The 21135-nt window shown below is 33.7% G+C and overlaps 1 protein-coding gene across 1 annotated transcript in view; it reads left to right on the top strand.

Annotated features, from left to right (window-relative positions):
- Positions 1-2722: 2722 nt before the first annotated feature.
- LOC117124812 overlaps positions 2723-21135 on the top strand; it is a 21369-nt gene continuing 2956 nt past the window's right edge. Inside the window, exons 1-7 of the mRNA XM_033271146.1 lie at positions 2723-2771; positions 7403-7538; positions 11540-11626; positions 12242-12721; positions 13356-13835; positions 14300-14338; positions 16445-21123. Of these exons, the coding sequence (XP_033127037.1) occupies positions 11614-11626; positions 12242-12721; positions 13356-13835; positions 14300-14338; positions 16445-21123 (5691 nt within the window). The 5' untranslated portion in view covers positions 2723-2771; positions 7403-7538; positions 11540-11613. The remainder of the gene's footprint in view (positions 2772-7402; positions 7539-11539; positions 11627-12241; positions 12722-13355; positions 13836-14299; positions 14339-16444; positions 21124-21135) is intronic.

The raw sequence follows: 21135 nt of genomic DNA, 5'->3' as shown, positions 1-21135 counted from the left end.
ACGTCGATGCCAGAGTTATAACCTTTGATGTCCCGAGATGTGCGTCCTTTTGTTGAATTACCTTGGGTGGAGGTTGAGATTCTATCGAAGGGAAAATATGCGTGGAAATATGAGAGAATTGTGGGCGGAGGTATACTCTCTCGAAGTTTTCTCTAGTTATATTATCATTATCATTAATAATAGGCCTAATTATTATTACCATCATCAATATTATTCTGTATTTCCAGTCATTTACTTTCTTGTTTCTTGAGTTATCTTCACAGCCGATAACAAATTGTTTTTAATAGTAGCTACATCATCTCCTTGGTTTCTGTGAACTCATTTTTAATTTATCCCTTTGATGTGTATGTATGCTGAAGACCTTGAAATTTACAAGAATTTAGACGGGTGACTCAATTATTCTTGAGGATGACCTTCACTAATGACTGGTCCCAGAATTTCCAGAAATGGGATCATAACCCCGGAAATAGGGGTAGCGGTAGCGTCGGGGAGAAAAAGCACATCGTCAGGGAAAAAGGAAAACTATATGTAGGCCCTATTATTTTTATTCTAAAATTAATTAAATAAGCCTTTGAAATCCCTAAATTGTCATCGTTTTCGACCTCCTGGACTCGTCAGGGACATCGGACCCCCAGTCGGGCAAATTCTGGCGCCACCCCTCTGTCTGCAAAGTGTAAATTATTAATGTTAAGAAAACGATATTTATAAGAGTCCTTACTCACAAAGATCTAATAGTGTTCATGTTGAATCTAAACTTTTGTTTTCTGCGGAAAATCGCATGCTGGGCTCATGTAGAGAAATTGTAAATATCATGCCCGAACTAAAATTACAATTTATTGGATTAATTCGACCTCCTCGATTTTGTTTTAGGTTATAATTTAATTAGTTCTGTTTAGTTTATCGTATTGTAGGTTTCATTGTCGTTTCATGCTATATTTTGCTTATAAATCATCAAACTCAATTAAAATAAATGTCTTTCACCCAAGTTCGAGTTTGTAGAGATTCCTAGACCTTACGTTTAAAAAACAAATTATATACATAACATTTTTCAATTGTCAATTTATCAGTGTCCTCTGCCATAGATGAACAAGAAAACTACAGTTTATGTCCCTTTATCGGGAGAGTGAACCATGCCAAAATGCAAGGGCGCAGATCTGTTTTGAAGGTGAGGAAATTCACCGTACCCACTTAAGCCCCACCATTGGGGAACAAATTTGATATATGGCCGGAAATTACACTCATATGATATAAAATTCATCATCAGTTCATCACTAATTGACAATTATAAGCTCCAACAAATTCCTCTTGATCTTTTATCAGCAACTTTAAGTAAAAGATTATTCCATGAAAAGTGTACAAGAGTTGTATGTAAGTTAATGATTTTACTTTAACGGCATAGAAATGCTGAGTACGCTCATTTTATTCAACTCCAGGCATCTTCTTGACTTTAATTATTGTGGTCAACCCCCATATGACATGTAACCAATGAATTACCGTAACATTGCCTGGCTGTGACAATACAATCTGATCTAAAATGGAACACCCACGTTAACGATATGATACGTAAAGCTTCTTGTCGCATTTATATGATTAGCTGCCTGAAAAGAAATGGAGCGGATCAATCTGATCTTATATTTGTTTATCTTACCTATATTCGACCACTTCTGGAATTTGCATGCCCTGTTTGGACTACCATTATTACTTCAGCACAAAGTTATAACATTGAACGGGTACAAAAAAGAGTACTACGAATTATTACTTATCCTAAACAATATAAGTATGATCAAGTTCTAGATCTATACCAAATCCCCACTTTAGTTGAAAGAAGGAGAACTCTTTTGACTTCATTTGCAAAATCGCTATACAATTCTGAACGCTACTCGCATATGCTACCTCGCAGACGTATTGACCCAAACGTTTCACTCAGAAGAGTAAGAAAACTCCAAGGACTCATTCCCAAAACTAAACGATATAAGAACTCTGCAATCCCCTCCATAATAGGAATTCTTAATGAACTTTATTAAGGTTCATCATAAACTAATAATGATTATCGAACAGATTCGAAAAACTCCGTTTCGCATAATTGAAAATAAACAAATGAATAGGGTTTTACATAATGAAAACATCAAAAACCAATAGTAATTTTTTTTTCTTATTTTTTTTTGAGTGTTGTCTGGTCCTGAATTTGGGAATTTTGTGGTTTGTTTGTGCTTTTTTGATGTCATTTTGGTTAATTGATTGCTGTTACTACGAATCTTAACGTATATAGTGCTAGACATACTAACCTGAATAATTTCGAACAGTTTCGTAAATACTCTGTTTCGCTTAATTGAAAATAAACAAATGAATAGGAATGAATGAATACAGTAGGAATATAATTTTTTTTTTTATAGGAATGTGTACATTCCTATATATTTACTTCCTTTTTTTATATAAGTAATTTTGAATTGTATTTTGGAATTGAAATTTGAATTGTATATTTTAATTGTAGGCCTAATTATAAATTGTGTTTAGTAATTTTTTTTAATTCCCTTGTAAATATAGCAATTTTAGTCTTTCCTTTGTTTGACTGCTGTTATATATTTTAATGTTTTATGATTGTGCAATAAATACCTTAATGAAAAAAAAACTTAGACCGATGTTGGGCAATTACACGTTAATGACTCGTTCATCATGCTGTGTCCCTAATGGCGCACCATACATAATGTTGTTTTGCGTGTAACAACAAACCCGGAAACCGAAATGAGCTTTCGTTTAAAGATATTCTTCTGGTAAGTAGGCCGTAGATTTTGAATCCAGATATCCAAACCTTAGATAAGCCTAGATAAGCCTAGATAAATTCATTAGCTAGGACTAGGTAGGCTTAGGTAGGAGGGTCTAGCCTAGGGCCTAGGCTATATTATAATAAGCCTAACCTAGATGAATCACCGCCTAGGGTAGGTCTAGCCTAGGCTAGGCTTATGACTGTCTATGTAGGCCTAGGCCCTATGTTGTTGTTGTGTTCGTTTATAAAATGAAATTTTTTATCATGTTTATAAGCTACTAGGCCTATGCTTGATTGAACATTACTCCAATTGAAAAATAAAATTTGTCTGAATCACTAACACTGAACAACATTGGCTATTATTTATTTATCTATAAATTAATTAATTAATTTGTTTATTTGCTTGTTTGGTTGGGCAATTCCACGGTAACTCATGCTACACCTTTGCGCATCCATACTCTTTTCAAGCTCTAGTTATTAAATTAATTTGATTGGAATTTTCTTTTTTTTGTATTTTTACACATGCATCCAAGGCTATATCACCATAGAATTACAAAAATAAAATACAACTAGTGCCCTGCTTTGCAAAATTTTTTAGGTGGCAACCCACTTTCAGACTTCCCATACTTTGGCAACCGTAGGAATATATAATACTGTCATCAGCGGCGTAGGTATGAGCAGTCATTGCAAATGGGGCCCGGGGTTTGTGGGTCTGTTTAATATGCCTGTAAATCTAAAAATAGCAAAGAAAATTCCTATTTAAGTTAAAGGACCCCTCAGTGATGTTAGGTTTTAGAGGCCACTATTAATGGTTAAGTTCATTACAACAAATGCTGCAAGTAGGATCAGATTTGTAAAATTTTTCACAAAATAGCCATCAACAGCAACTCTATTGTTGACATTTTTTAATAACGTCAGGTGATCATACTTATGAATACGTTTTACTTCACTGCGAGTTGGTGGATGAATGTTCTATTGTTGTCTGTATTATACTTTATCAGTGACTCATGATATGCCCAATACTGTAGGCCCTAAATGAAATAAAATGTATGACTTGCAACATATTTTGGACTCAATACCCTTTAATAATTATATATATTTTTTAAAAATCTTTTATAGATATTTCAAAGCCCTATCACTTTTTTAAAATCTGAGAATATATAAGCATTTTGAGTTTCACCTAAGTAGACCCTACCAAGTCTCTGTCTCTGGTTCCAATCAGGTGCAATTTAGGACACTTAAATGTACCCTGACTAAATGTAATTCTGACTCACATTACAAGATGGTCAGAAAGGAACTCTGTAATCCGTCCCTCTGTGCTTCATATCAAAGGGCTAGAAATTATCTTGCGTTGGAGCCTGTCACCATTTCATTATTAAAACAAAACTAAAATGCCGAACCTCGATCTCGCACATTTTGTGTGGGTTGGGTGTGGCCAACAATAATTTCTTTTTTTGGGGGGGTGGGGGCCTTATGGTAGTTTATTTAGGCCTCTTTTACTTGCCATAAGCTCATGATAATGCTGCCATAGTAGCACTTGCTTCGTAACAGTAATTTATCCAATACAGATGCTGTTGCATTTTTTAGTCAAACCTCACCTAAGTCGAATAGAAAGTTGCTGTGATAAATTTGATTATTATTTACTCTGCAAAGTGCATGAGGTATTTTTTGTTTATCGTTGATTTTTGTTCAACCTATGTTTAGCTGCAACGAGGACCTCTAATGTAGGAACACTCGTTTGATTGATTAATTGATCTTTTTTGCTAGGTCTTTTTTGTATGAGTTGCCGTTAAGGCCAGTAATAGTATACTACTGTATGCTGCCTCTATTATTCTGCCCTCATCGGAGCTTTCGAGATTACAAGAACTTATTTGTTTTAGTTTGAAAGTAATTTCTCTAAAGCTTGTAAAATGATTAGCTAATCCAATTTATTAATTAATCAACATTAAGTAAAATAATAGTTTGAATTATTTTAACTACTCCGTCTTTCCTCTATACTGTAGTGGATTGCCACTCAAATGGTTGAATTTCATACTACAGTAGATTTATTAGTGAGCCTTCGTCTAATCTAAATAATATATGAAATGACTTACCTTACTAAAAGTAAAACTTACAAAGTTATAATTTTTACATAATTTTTTTTTATAAACCTGAAATATTTTTGATTATCTATTTCAACTTTTTTAATAATACTAACTATATAGAATAAACAAGGTTACTACATTTGCTCTTTATAGTTGTTTTAAATTTTAGATTACTGTATTCATATTATTGTTGTTATTATAATTAAATTATTATCCATACAGAATAAACAAGGTTATTTACATTTGATCTTTTTAGTTATTAATTTTTTATTGTTATTATCATTAAATTACTAACCATACAGAATAAACAAGGTTATTACATTTGCTCTTTATAATTATTAAATGTTTATTATTATTATTAAAATATTATTACCATTAAATTATGTCATGGATTATAATAATTATACAAACATTAAAAAAAAAAACAATATGAATTACATACATTAAGTTATTACTATTACACACTTTTTTTTTTTATAAGAACACATTTTTTAGAACACTGAGGCTGAAATTGGTTAAAAATTAAGACTAAATTGAAGCTGAGGTAAAATGTCAAATGAGGTTTTTATTTTTCGAAAAATAGAAAAACCAACATCTTTTCTTATGCAGTAGGTGTGACCTCAGATGAATAAAGTGACTATGTAATACCATGGAGGAATAGCTATAATACAGTAACATACTGCTGTAAAATAATAATTTTGTATGTTTGAAAAGAGTGTAAAAATATGAATGAAATAAGAATATTTAAGACTGAAATTTGCAAAAAATAAAGAACACTGAGCCTGGACAAAAATTAGTCTTGCTATGTTTTTGAACTAATGACATAGAATTGTTGAGAAAATTCAAATTAGCTTATGCTTTGCATGATTTTTTGAGTAACTTTTGTGGCTTCCTGAATTCTGACTTGCTAACTTCACTGTTGCAGCTTAGATCTTGAAAAATAGAACCAAAAGATCGAAGCGAAATCAAGATAATGACAAATTTTTAAAAAATAAATCATTTATTCGCAAACATGTTTCTCCGGTTTCCTACAGGCATCATCAGCGCTAAATAAAAACAATTACTAAACAAACAATTGCTACAGCCTGAATACTGAATGATCATTAACTCATGTGTTGTGACACGTACAGTAGCTTAAATGTAGTTTGTTGCCACATAGTAGAAAACTAATGTATTCATTCTATTGGACCAATTACATTTAAGGAGTGTTTAGCTCTTGTTGGTTGCCACGTAGTTGAAAGGTAATGTATTCATTATATTGGACCAATAGAGTTAAGGTGTGGTAGGGTATGCTAATTATATACTGAGTGTTATGTTGTAATGTTAAACTTGTTTGTAGAGTGAAGGATTTGTCCATTTTATGTCAAAGGAATAATTCCTTAAAATTGAGTACAATAAAAAAAAATGTATTATAAATTAAAATATATAATTAAAATTATATATGAGAAGATGTAAATGGTGGGGGGGGGGGAAAGTCTGGGGAAATTGCCCTAGGGGAAATAGTACGGGGAAAAATGTCACAGGGGGAAAATTTCTGGGCGGCAATCAACCAGCCTAGACCCGTATGTATATGGGTGACCTTCTCTAAGTAGCTTAAAATCCACTCCCTCTACTATTCTTAAATTAATTAATCAATCCATTGCAGATTGAGGGAAAAAATTATTTTTACTGTTGATTTTCAATAGAAAACGTCAACAGTGTTGACGTTTACATACTTCAGCATTCGCTAGCTGTGTCTAAGCAGTCAGTTATTTTACAGTGTTATACCATACACATTACAGACTATAATGGTACTAAATAGATAAGTCATGTATTATTTTAGATTTTATGTTTATGCACTGAGAATACTCACTAACAAATTGTATTTATTTATTTACTCAGGTATGAAAAATAATGGAATTCAAAACAAATTGTAACACTGTACCAAATACAGTTTAGATTAGTTGCATTTGGTATGCAATTTTGAACATAGACTTACAAAAAAAGATACTAAATATAAGCAATCCATGATATAAGGTACAGTTTGATTTTGACATGGAAATTCTGTTTCCATTGGCAATAAGTGGTATCTGTTTATTACAGAAAACTACACACTTATACATTAAAATATACAAATAATTTTAACTGAAAAATCAAAACAGGGCCAAGAATATGCCTTACTCAACACCCGATTTAAATGGCCACAGCGTAAGGGTAGATATAAACAACTTACATAAATTGTCAACTGGTGCTCTATGTATGTCGGATGACATTGCTTTGTGAAAAAGTGCAATGCATTCTATAGAAAAAAAAAATCATTAGTTGGTCTTATATCATTTTCTGGAGGATACAGAAAGGTAAAATTATTGTATGAAAATATAGAAAAATACATATTTACAGTAGTTAAATTTTGTGAATAAATATACTAGTAAATCGTCATATAGCGTTAAGAGAATGGTGCCGTGTACATCTGAAGATGTGTGAAAGCTATGACATATCCGATTCTCATTTTGCTATGTGAGAGTTCTATCTTGTTTTTCTTGTATGTTTTTTGAATTTTTTTATTTGACTTTAGGAAGACATACCAGTCAAGCATTAAACTACAGATGATTAAGATGTATTAAATGCTACAGCTCGGAAGTGGAGGTGGGCTATTAAAGCAGAGTTTGTTGGGGGGGGGGCTGTGTTCGTAAGTCAACGAAACCAATTAGGTAAGTCAGCACAACAAGATAACGTCGCTCACATCACGAACTAACACAATCAAATTAGATTGTGTTAGTTCACGAACTAACACAATCAAAGTAGATTGTGTTAGTTCATGAAATTACAGTAGCGCGTCAAAACAAGCGCGTATTGGTTGTCAAGCAATTTTGTATTCTTTACCACACAAAAAGTGCTTAACGACAGCAGCGCGTATTTTGACGCGCTTTTTTAATTTCGCGAAGTAACACAATTGAATTTAATTGTGTTAGTTCGTGATGTGAGCGACGATAATGTTTGCCTTCCAAGAGTGAAAGTAAATTTGTTGTGAGGGTCACAATTCATCTCACCTGTGCAATTTATTTACCGATGTATTTTCTGAAATTTTGCTCCTTTCATTGTGGGGCTGAGATGATTGTGGACCTCTGTCGGGAGTCTTTGACATTACTACAGGGAACTTGACTCTGTCTGGGATTTTGGACCTCTGCATGCAGGAATCTTGTGTACCATTAACAATGGCTGCACACTTACACCTTACTATTTGGAGTACCTTATATGGCAATTTTCTTTAGAAGTTTGAACCAAATTACAGAAACAGAAATAAACCACCGAACTAAACTTCGAAAATAATAGTGAACCGTACACCATTAATTTTTTAGTTCCTTTGTAACCTTAAGATCACAAGGAACTAATGGGATAATTCGAACATGAAATGTATGTGTGTGTGTGTGTGTGTGAGCAAAGTGAGCAGCGGGTTTGTAAACGAATAGGCTCCTAAACGGTGTCTCACGGTGGGTATAATGTTTTCCTCATAGTAACTGATGGACATGTAGTTGTGTCAGATGAGAAATGTAGGACGTATGCGATAAAACATATACCCCCTACCACCATTTTTGAGTCATTTTTAGGAGAAAATTTCGATATGCGCATGCGTCGGAAAAACTTTGCCGACATTTTGTTTTTCATCGCGAGAGGGTAAGCGAGCTCCATAATGCATACCTCGTTGGTGTAGTTGACCAATTATTTACGGGATCGTCGGTAGGGTTTGTTAATGTAGCAGGTGCACGTGTTAATAAAAATGAAAAAAAGTGATCTAACCAAACACGGTCTTTACATAATGGTATTGGATCGAACGTGTTTAATATTTTGCGGAAATTTTGTTTTCTATCGCGAGAGTATACAGTTTACACTAGAGAAGTTGTCTGTATTGTTTATGCGAACGTCTAGGCCCTAGCATGAACTTAGGTAGTTGTGGTAAGTCGACTACTGCTTGTCGTCTAGTAGGTGTAACATGTGTTTTAGTAAAAATTAACGTGATCTGAACAATATTTTACATTATATTATTGAATCGAATGTGCTTACCTACCTAAAGTCTTTTACACACGATGAACACGGCAATTGACGTTGCTGTTGGTGTGTAATACACTATAACAACTCCCTGGCAATACGTACAAAACACCACGACTACAGCAGCATTCAGTCAGTCTTGTTAAAATAAATAATATATTGGTCTATCCACAAGACTACTATACAGATCAATAAACAATAATCCGCGACAAAATAAAAATCAAGAGTATTTGTAATGATTGAATATGTAGCTTAAATGCATTCATATAAACACAACTTACTATTCTGACCTCCATTACTGGAATTAGACCCTAGAGGTCTGTGGCTTGATAAACCACAGAGCAAAAGTTGACAGTTTTGGCGGCATTAGTTTGATAGACTATTTACAATCGTTGAAATGAAATTCCTCTAGGCCTATATATATAAAAAAAAAAAAGGAAAAGAAATTGGTGCAGAAAAAAACTAATTGTGCACATTTACTGTACTTTAAACACAGAAAAACGTACGTGTCGTCAGTATTATGAAGTTTTTTGTTTACGACTGCTGTGTAATTTTACTGGTTTACAACATACTCATGTCATGTGTACTTGAATATGTAAAATAAATGAGTATTCCTCCATATTCTTAACTCTCTGCAAACTCGAAAATAAATCATTGACTGGGGCACGTTTTATCTACCACCATACAGCGCATGCGTGACATGCAGTATGCAGAGCAGTGGTAGTTATTGTGATAACTATTCTACTTATTACGCATGCGTGTCACTAAGCAGATTTTGAACGAAGAACGAAAGAAAATTTGTTGTTGTCAAACCATGGAGGAGGTATGTCAAACAATGAAGACTATTTTAGTAGATGATAAATGGATAAGTTTGACTTCTAAAACCGCCAACTTTGGTTCTGTGGTTTGACCAGTCAAGTTCAAAACAGGCAAATCTGCCAAATTGTGAAAAAATAAAAATGAAGGACATTTTGTAGTGTAACCCAACACCACCCCAGCCCTACCATGGTTTTGGTTAAGGTGGGAGCTTTTTAGGACATGACAGCTTTGGATACCCGAAAATGTTAATCATACTTCAAAATTTGTTATATCAAATTGACGTCCCGATTTCCGATGTCAAAAACACCAAAAAATAGGTACGTCCGTATTTTTAGAATAAAAAAAAAATAATAATTGCAAGAAGTATCCACTACTTGCCAGTGTGATGAAGGGAATATTAGTCCGTGGTTCCCCGGGTATAATCCCATCCCCATGAACGCGAAACTGTGCCGATTTGGAAAGGGGGGGGGGTGGAATTATACCCCGGGATTCCCTTGGCCTAGTGTATGAACAGACGGAAATGACGATCGTTTTGCAAGGTGGTTTCACCTACGATTCAATAGCCTATCAAAACAATATTCGGGCGAAGAAATCAGTCTTGCATGATGTAACGAGTTATTTTTAGCAGTCAATCTCCGTGGAAACACGCAAGTCTTCACGCTGTGAATTAACGATCCGATCAGCCCACTGGGCAGGTCTTTTCAGGGACGGACCGCGGTGTTGTCTATCTTTACTTTAGCCACAGTTAGCGAGCTGCTTATTTTTAGCGACAGTAAACAACAAAGTAATTTACAAGAATGGGCTTTGTGTTTTAATTTATGGCGACCAATATCAGTTTTAAGCAATTTTAAGAGTTTCAAGTCGGCAGAATTCGGAGACAATTCCTTTATTTTTTGAGCATTTTTTAAATTTATCGACCTAGGCAAGGCCTGCTAGGCCGACTTACCCAATCCTCAGACCCTGGGACATCACCCGGGGAAATTCGTGTACGCGAAGTTGGGCGTAAAGTCGGTGTGGGATTCTACCCGGGGAACTATGGTAATATTTTATAGCAGTGAAAAAGTTTTCTCTATTGTTGAAAAAACAAAACCAAGCATTCGAGCTAGCATGACAACAAAAACTTAAAGTGCTTTAATGACACACAAGCTGGAAATGTTGAACAGAGATTATAAGTGTCAGTCGAATAAATATTGACGTTATGACTCCAATGAGATCCAGCGAAACAAGCAACATACCGTGCCCTTCATGGTGAAGTCTGTAAGCCTACTGATTAAAATGTAATTTAAATATTTTTTCTTGGTTGTGAGGTAAACAGTACACTTGAAATTGAGTAACTCTTGTTTTGTTTGAAGCAACTGTACAGGAATTAGGATATAATTGCCATCTTAAATTTTTGACACCAATGAATAGCGTCCCTATTTTTGATATTCGAATGTTGGTATGTAAATATACAGCATTTGATGGATGGACCTGTATGGGGGTGTAGGTGTACGTAAAAACATTAGAAACCATTACTGGACTACATATCCCTCTAAACTACAGTACGTTTACGTACAAAGGAACGTACACACCCGTAGGGTTCTGGTTTGGTATGCTAAATAACAGTGAATAGAACAGCCTACAATAGGCTGGGAAAACCAGTCATTGCCGCACCGTTAATTTGTTAGGTATGCTAAATAATAGGAATAGAACAGTCTAGGCTGGGGAATCGGGTATTTTTGCACCTTTCACTGGTTGGGTAAGCTAAGTGTTATTTAACAGTGAGTACTGTTATCGTTAATTAATAGCTGCTATTTATTATCGTTAATTAATAGCTGCTATTTTTTTTGGTTTTTTTTTGTTTCAGTGTGAAAGTTTGTGGAACTTGACAGATTGTGTAAAGTTTATAAACTCACTGCAAGAAGTATAAAATCAGTAAAAATGAAGAAATCAGGTAAAATATTATGCAGTATTTTTTAACATTACTGTACAGTATATAGATTTCCCATTTGGAAAGCATAACATTCAAATACAATTAAAAGCCTTTCTAATCATGCATGTACAGTAGACAAAAGACATTTGACATAAAGAATTAATTTTGTAAACATACCCATTTATAATTGTGCGCAGGACCACTCACGAGTAGAGGGGGACTTACTTAAATATTCCGATAGAGCTAGCTTGAGGTAATGATGTGTGTGAGATTTCAAACCCACCCGCACAGTAGAGAACCTGAATCACAACCACTACACCAAATGGTAGCTCCCATTTAATTTTATCAATTTATCAAACATTGGTAATGATGAATATCATCTCTGCCTATACTAGTATTAAAACTAATAAGGTGTCAAATTACTTGGTCTTGATATTGCTTGTTTTCAAACATAGTTTTCTTTGTGTCAGTCGTATTTACCATTCTTTGGATTTTCCAGCTCATTATATGCTTAATTATATGTAGTGCATAGAGCTTGATATATAGTTATTATATTCTGAAAATTTATTTTTTATATAAAAAAACTATTATAATAACCATACCTTTCACTGTTATTATACTATCATTTTTTCATAGAGTTTTATGAACTGCTGGTAAAACTTTCTACTGCAATCAGCAAGAAAGAAAAGCATGTAGATATGCTGAGTGTGCTGTACAGAGATATGGCAAATAGAACAGAATTGGAGGAAGCTGAATCTGCATTTGATTTATTCCAGTTACTAATAGGACCAGGTATTCTGAAACCAACAGACATTTCAGTTTTGTTTGAAACAATTCAAATAACTGGATTTAGATATTTAAAAGAGATAATTGAGCAGTATGAGACAAATCCAAAAGAAGTGAAGATCACAAGATTTTCAGCACATCGTCAACATGTTGTTGCACTTGGAAGAGGCTTTTCAGTTAAAGATGTAAAAAAACTCAGTCAATTGTACAGAGACAACCTTGTTTTCCCTAATCAATGGAAATTGATAGAAGATCTTGAAACAGATGTTTTAACAGAAGAAAAAATGTCAACATTTCTTCAATGTTTGAAGGAAAATGAAGTAAATAAAGGTTAGTCAACAAATAATATCACATTTATAGGCCTCTTCAATATATTTTGTGGTATAAGAATTACGCAACCATTTGACATGGAATAATTTGATTAAATTCAATTCCGTTTCTTTTATTGCTATTATACCATCTTGGGCTTGATATCTACAGAAGCAAAGCAGAGTTTAATCACAAAAAATTAAAATAATTATAATTTATGCATCATAGGGCTGGAGCATTACTCTACAAGGGTCCCACATATACCACCCTAATTAAATTAATATTTGTGGGGTATCCATTATATTGAATTAATGAAATATTGTCATTTTGATTTGTCAGTGCTGTTGTCAATGCTATCCACTTGACGTCATACATATACTGTATTTAAATTACCTAGTCACCGTTTCTGTAACATTGGGATCCTGTTCAATGTCAGAAAAACAACAACCTGCACTCAGAGGTCACTTAAGGTGCATAAGCCTATCACGTTTTCATAATTCAACATCAAATCTAGATCAATATCTTTAAGTATACTAACTTTGATAGTAGTCTTTGTATGTCAACAAGAGAGTAAAATTAAATGAGGTAATATATATTTCTTACTACTTAATAAGTTAATATTGTTGGTGGCATGTGTTTCTTTTCTTTAATACAGATTTTAATCAACTTCTTTTGGAACTCTCTGAGGCAATAAGCAAGAAGGATGAAAAGTATGTGGACATGTTAAGGGTTTTGTACACAGATCATGCGATTATTAAAACAGAGTTGGAAGAAGCTAAATCTGCATTTGAATTATTTCAAATACTTATAGTAGCAGACATTTTGAATCCAAAAGACATTTCAGTTTTGTTTGAAACAATTAAATTAACTGGATTGAGGTATCTAAAGAAAATAATTGAGACGTATGAGGCATATCCAGATGAAGTGAAGATCACTCGGTTTTCACAGCATCGTCAACATCTGGTAGCTCTTGGAAGAGACTTTTCAATTAAAGGTCTCCAGACAGTTTGTCAAATGTATGAAATTCCAGACAACATCTCTACCAATCCATGGAAAGTAATTACATTTCTGGAAAATGAGGGTATCATTTTAGAAGGCCACTTGTCTTCGCTTCTCATGAATTTAAAAACTGTTGGTAAGAATGATGGTTAAACAGTCATTTTGTTTGCAGTACAAAATAGTGCATTCTTAAACAAGTAATAAATATTGATAATTACAGCTGTATCGTACCCAGGAAAAGCTGTATCAAAGACTGGTATCTGAATTCCAGCTGATCATTAAAGAGCTGTCAACAAATATAGTACAGTACAATATTTTTTTAAAATCTTTTCTATTTTATAGGTAAAACCCTATTGATATTGTAATTTAACAACAACCTAAAACATTGAAAAGTCTTTGCTAAGAACTTTAATAATGTGTTTACTCTATCTTTTCTTTACAGGGCCCTTATATGTAGGAGTGCAAATATTGTGGCTGGTAGTCCACAAAAAGATTACAATCCACCATAAAAAAAATGAATCATCTGTTACCCAGAGTTTTGTAGTTCTTTAGATTTTACATTCCATCTGTCTTCAAATTTCCAGTTTCTGTTCTTTGCAGGTAGTGGAGAAACATCAACAAGACAAATGTCAGACAAAGGTTTGTACTGTGCAATCGATAATGTGTACTATTTTTAAGGCTCACTAACAGCAGCGCAATGATCAGAAGCTCTATTTGTACCCTTGGCATATTAGCATTTATGTTAACTTTCAATGCAGTTATTTCTCAATTTGTCTATTTTACCTTCAGGAATGTTGTGGTTTCTGAAGTTTCGTAAATCTTGAAATTAGTGATGAGCTTATATCTTTGCTAGACATTTAGGTACAGTTCGTGTGTTGGTAGAATTCGAGCATATATGTTAACAGGTACAGGTAATTAAAAATGGCTACATACAAAATTTTTTTTTTTTAAATTCATGACGGAAAGGTTTTAAATTAAACGGTAGGCCTACTGCTATTTAAGGCTCGCTGCCCCAGCGGGGTTTTTTGTTTTTGTTTTTGTTTTATTTATTTTTTTTCAATAAATCTAACACTTTGGAATTAAACAGGTACTCTACTGTTATTTCTGGTAAATATTTATTTGGTAAACTGTTTATTTCAGACACCCAATATTTTTTTCGATGAATGTAGCCGAATTTGTTCGGGCCAAATTGGTTTGGGCCGAAGTGACCAGCATTCATTTATTTTTCCTGTAGAAATTTTGTAGAATCTGAAGCTCATGAATCTTGGAATTAGTTATGAGCTTACCTTTAGAAATAGTATGATGGTATCTGAAGCTTGTAGATATTGAAATATGTGACCCAAGCTCACAAAAGGGCTGTAAACTCGCACTGCACTGTATTGAGAAACAAGCCTCAATACCCAGAATAGGGCGTAGAATGTGAATTTTGTGTGAATTTGGTTTTTGTGTAATAAATAAAGTATAACTATTAATCTTACTATTCCCGAAGTTCGAGTTTAAAATTCCAACTGTAAGAGGTAAAATTTAGCCATTTTCGGATGGGAGCTAGTGAAAAATGAATAGAAACCTGCCGAAAATAAAAGCATTTTTCTCAAAACTTGATTTAAGAAAGTTGATAAGATGACAATTATTCAAACGGTCATAACTTTGCTTCCAGACATCCGATTGAGTTCATTTAAGTGTCATTTTAAAGTAAATGATATGTTCTATGCCATTATAACAAAAACTCATTTTGGCCTGAGGACGAGTTTACAGCCTGTTTGTGAGCTTGGGTCACATATGTGATGAACTTATTTCTTGGCTTCATTTATGTGGTCAATTGGTGTGCACTTGTATGTATGTTGGTAGAAATGTGTTTTCAGAAATCTGTACATTTGAGCAAATAAGTGATAAGATATCATAGAAACTACATCATCTATACCACAAGGTGACCTGCTATGTTATCTGAATGCAGTTATGTAGGCCTCTACATGTGCTCAATGGCATTATGAAGTGTAGTTTACTTTAATTATTGTAAATGTTAAACAGAATGGAAATAGAAATTGTGCTGATCATCGAAAATCAGTTTGATTACCCTTTTCACACTAAAGAGAATATGTTTCAACTTTAAACAATTAGTAACAAGTTGTAACAAATTTGTTGAGACTTCATTTGTTTCACACACGCAAACCACATCAAGCCTCAAAATAATAGCATTTCTGTAATTGAAAGCAATATTTGTTTAAAATTTTTTTACTTGGTACATATGCATACTTGTCTACTTGGTCTCACATCTACTAGGTAGTCTAGCCTGATAACGATATGCTTTGTGTTGCCTCACTGTGATTCGTAGCATAATTTATGATGTGTCATTTATCTCACAAATTCAGGTTCTCCACGAAGAAGCGAGCTAAAGTGTGTTAAAATCTTGATGGAAAACTGTTATCCTCAATATGTCGGAGAGAATTTCAAATAACGTCTTAATGTTGATATGTTATTTATGGTTGCATTTTCACACTAGAGATTATATCCTGCATGAATAATCAGGAATAAATAATGTTTAGGAGCTATCAAATACTGTACATCCATGCTTACATTGCAACAAAATTTACAAAATGAAAATATATTATTACTAAAAAAAATCACAGGCTATAATATGTAATACTAATAGTAGTACATATACTGCTATATTAAATATATCTCTGCTGAAATAATGAACATAAATTAATAGCAGAAATATATTATTGTCGTTTGATTTTATTCCAGATATATTTATTAGAGATTTCTTGACTAAAAGGCAGAAACATTTGTATCAGGATGTGAACTGCATGACACCAACAATATGGCATGAGGATCATGAAGTAGATATTGGACAAGTATTTACTGAACTCATCTTGGTACAATCTACAAAAAAAGACAGAAAATCAAAAGCCAAGTCATCATCTATGAAATTGGAAGGTAGATCCACATCATTAAATGAGGTGTTAGATGTTATTAAATCAACAGAATCATGTAAGGTATTAATTACAGGTAAAGGAGGGATGGGTAAGACTACCCTTCTTCGATATATTGCCTATCAGTGGGCTACAGATGGTGTATATAATGCCTTTGCTGATAAATTACTGTTTCTGATAAATATCAGAGACATTAAAGCAAATCAAACATTTTTTGAGATAATTACAAAAAAAATTGATGTAAAAGCATTAATATTTGAGCACAACTTGCCATCTAATTCAGTTGAAGCTTTTATGTTCATTCATGCTGATAAAATAGTGATTTTGTTAGATGGATATGATGAGTTAGGAAGAGATGCTAAAGATCCAATAGATCTATTCGAAGGGAATGAATTAGGAAAATGTACAGTGTTGATGTCATCTCGACCTGACACTAAAAACATAGTTAAATTGGTTAAATTCTGTGATGTACACATTATAGTTAAGGGATTCGGTCCAAAAAACATAAAGAAATATATCCGTAATCATTTTCGATCAATCGGTAAAGATGAAATGGGGATCTCACTAGTTACGAAGTTAATATCTGATTATTGTGATAAGTCTGATGATGTATTTTATTATGGTGATGATAATTTTCTTCGCCGTCGTCATCGTTATTGTGGTCACCACCAAAAAACAGCATTTGAATTATGCTCTTCTCCACTGTTATTGCTTAAGATTTGTATCATATGGGAAGATAAAATGTGCCTACCATCAGATTTGTCAGAACTTTTCAAGGAATTATTTTGTGCCATTTTAAATCAATTCCTAAACAAGGATGGCACCGAAAATGCTATTTCCCAATTTCACAGAATTCCAAAGAAATATGCAGATGCCATTCAACTATTAGGAGAGTGTATGTATAAAAGCCTAAAGGAAAATAAACTATCTATTGATGGATATGATTTGTCAGAGATAGCAAAAAATAAAAAAGAGTGTAGCTTAGCACTGAAACTTGGATTTGTTTATCGAGATAGCCTTGATTCCAAAGGCGATTTAAGGAAAATTTACACAACCCCACATAAATTAATTTCAGAGTCACTAGCAGGATTTTACCTATATCAACAAATACAAAAGGGGAGTTTAAAAACTGATGAATATGAGGTAATAAGGTTTAATGATTTCTTACACATGACAAGAGTATTTGCAATTGGATTTCTTGGTGCTAATGCTTGTAAATTGCTGAGACATTGGTTGGTAGGTCAGAATTATTACCCTTATCCATTTAGTTGGAGGATGTACTCACTTACAGCTGATAATCTAGAAAAGTTTGTTGAATCAATAGGTGAGAATGAGACATTGAATTGGAAAAGGATAGACATGAGTAGGATTAACCTATCTTCAATCAGTGGGAGAACATTAGCTTGCCTTTGTAAGATCTCTACACACCTGATCCATATAGACATAAGACATTGTAGTTTATCAGGTAGTATTGTTAATGAAATGATGGAGGAATGTCGTAGAATGAATGTAGCGTTGAAAGACAACATGCTTAGTTTGGAAGGTAATAACCTTAAAGATATTGATGGTAAATCACTTGCTAAGTTAATCAACATAATTAATCACACTGATGGTCCCTTTACAATGAGAAGGAAAATGAGTAGGAGTGATTACTCTTATCCCTTTCCATGGAGTGTCTATTCACTTACAGCTGATAATCTAGAAAAACTTGTTGAATCAATAGGTGAGAATGAGACATTGAATTGGAAAAGGATAGACATGAGGGGGATTAACCTATCTTCAATCAGTGGAAGAACATTAGCTTGCCTTTGTAAGATTTCTACACACCTGATCCATATTGACATGAGTCATTGTAGTCTATCAGGTAGTATTATTAATGAAATGATGGAGGAATGTCGTAGGGTGAATGTAGCATTGAAAGACAACATGCTTAGTTTGGGAGGTAATAATCTTTCAGATATTGATGTTAAATCACTTGCTAAGTTAGTCAGCATGTTTAATCACACTGATTATCCCTTAACAATAAGTAGGAGAATGAGAAGGAGTGATTACTCTTATTCCTTTCCATGGAGTGACTATTCACTTACAGCTGATAATCTAGAAAAGTTTATTGAATCAATAGGTGAGAATGAGACATTGAATTTGAAGAGGATAGACTTGAGTAGGATTGACCTATCTTCAATCAGTGGGAGAACATTAGCTTGCCTTTGTAACATCTCTACACTCCTGATCCATATTGACATGAGTTGTTGTAATTTATCAGGTAGTATTATTAATGAAATGATGGAGGAATGTCATAGAATGAATGTAGGGTTGAAAGACAACCTGCTTAGTTTGGGAGGTAATAATCTTTCAGATATTGATGGTAAATCACTTGCTAAGTTACTTGAGGTAATTTATGGTTTTACATTTAAATGGAGTGATTACTCACTTACAGCAAATAATCTAGAAAAGCTGGTTGAATCAATAGGTGAGAATAAAACATTGAATTTGAAAAGGATAGACCTGAATGGTATTAACCTATCTTCGATTAGTGGGAGAACATTAGCTTGCCTTTGTAAGATCTCTACACACCTGATCCATATTGACATGAGATATTGTAGTTTATCAGGTAGTATTCTTAATGAAATGATGGAAGAATGTCGTAGGATGAATGTAGCCTTGAAAGACAACATGCTTAGTTTGGCAGGTAATAACCTTTCAAATATTGATGTTAAATCACTTGCTAAGTTAGTCAGCATTTTTAATCACACTGATGGTCCCCTTAGAATGAGAAGGAGAATGAGGAGTGATTACTCTTACCCCTTTCCATGGAGTGACTATTCACTTACAGCTGATAATCTAGAAAAGTTTGTTGAATCAATAGGTGAGAATGAGACATTGAATTGGAAAAGGATAGACATGAGTAGGATTAACCTATCTTCAATCAGTGGGAGAACATTAGCTTGCCTTTGTAAGATCTCTAAACACCTGATCCATATTGACATGAGACATTGTAGCTTATCAGGTAGTATTATTTTTAAAATGATAGAGGAATGTTGTAGGTTGAATGTAGCATTGAAAAAAAACATGCTTAGTTTGGAAGGTAATAATCTTTCAGATATTAATGGTAAATCACTTGCTAAGTTAGTCAGTGTAATTAGTCACCCTGGTGATCCCTTTAGAGAGAATAATTACTCTTACCGCTTAAGAGTGAGAAATGACATTGATCCCCATAGATTGAGAGATTTTTCTGATCCACAGCCTGATATTACGTTTAAATGGAGGGATTACTCCCTTACAGCAAATAATCTAGAAAAGCTGGTTGAATCAATAGGTGAGAATGAAACATTGAATCTGAAAAGGATAGACCTGAATGGTATTAACCTATCTTCGATTAGTGGGAGAACATTAGCTTGCCTTTGTAAGATCTCTACACACCTGATCCATATTGACATGAGATATTGTAGTTTATCAGGTAGTATTCTTAATGAAATGATGGAAGAATGTTGTAGGATGAATGTAGCCTTGAAAGACAACATGCTTAGTTTGGAAGGTAATAACCTTTCAAATATTGATGTTAAATCACTTGCTAAGTTAGTCAGCATTTTTAATCACACTGATGGTCCCCTTAGAATGAGAAGGAGAATGAGGAGTGATTACTCTTATCCCTTTCCATGGAGTGACTATTCACTTACAGCAAATAATCTAGAAAAGTTTGTTGAATCAATAGGTGAGAATGAGACATTGAATTGGAAAAGGATAGACATGAGTAGGATTAACCTATCTTCAATCAGGGGGAGAACATTAGCTTGCCTTTGTAAGATTTCTACACACCTTATCCATATTGACATGAGACATTGTAGTTTATCAGGTAGTATTATTAATGAAATGGTGGAGGAATGTCGTAGGATGAATGTAGCCTTGAAATACAACATGCTTAGTTTGGGAGGTAATAACCTCTCAGATATTGATGTTAAATCACTTGCTAAGTTAGTCAGCATGTTTAATCACACTGATGGTTCCTTTAGAAGGAGAATGAGGAGTGATTACTCTTATTCCTTTCCATGGAGTGAATACTCACTTACAGCTGATAATCTAGAAAAGTTTGTTGAATCAATAGGTGAGAATAAGACATTGAATTGGAAAAGGATAGACATGAGTAGGATTAACCTATCATCAATCAGTGGGAGAACATTAGCTTGCCTTTGTAAGATCTCTACACACCTGATCCATATTAACATGAGTCATTGTAGTTTATCAGGTAGTATTATTAATGAAATGATGGAGCAATGTCATAGGAAAAATGTAGCGTTGAAAGACAATATGCTTAGTTTAGGAGGTAATAACCTTTCAGATATTGATGGTAAATCACTTGCTAAGTTAGTCAGCATGAATAATTATACTGATGGTCCCTTTAGATGGAGTGATTACTCACTCACAGCAAATAATCTAGAAAAGCTAGTTGAATCAATAGGTGAGAATGAGACATTGAATTGGAAAAGGATAGACATGAGGGGGATT

This window comes from Anneissia japonica, unplaced genomic scaffold (assembly GCF_011630105.1).
Source record: "Anneissia japonica isolate Jap-2015-1 unplaced genomic scaffold, ASM1163010v1 scaffold23090_len34726_cov111, whole genome shotgun sequence".
Classification (NCBI taxonomy): Eukaryota; Metazoa; Echinodermata; class Crinoidea; order Comatulida; family Comatulidae; genus Anneissia; species Anneissia japonica.
The sequence above is the reverse complement of the archived record's forward strand: the minus strand, read 5'-3'. Positions and strand labels throughout refer to the sequence as shown.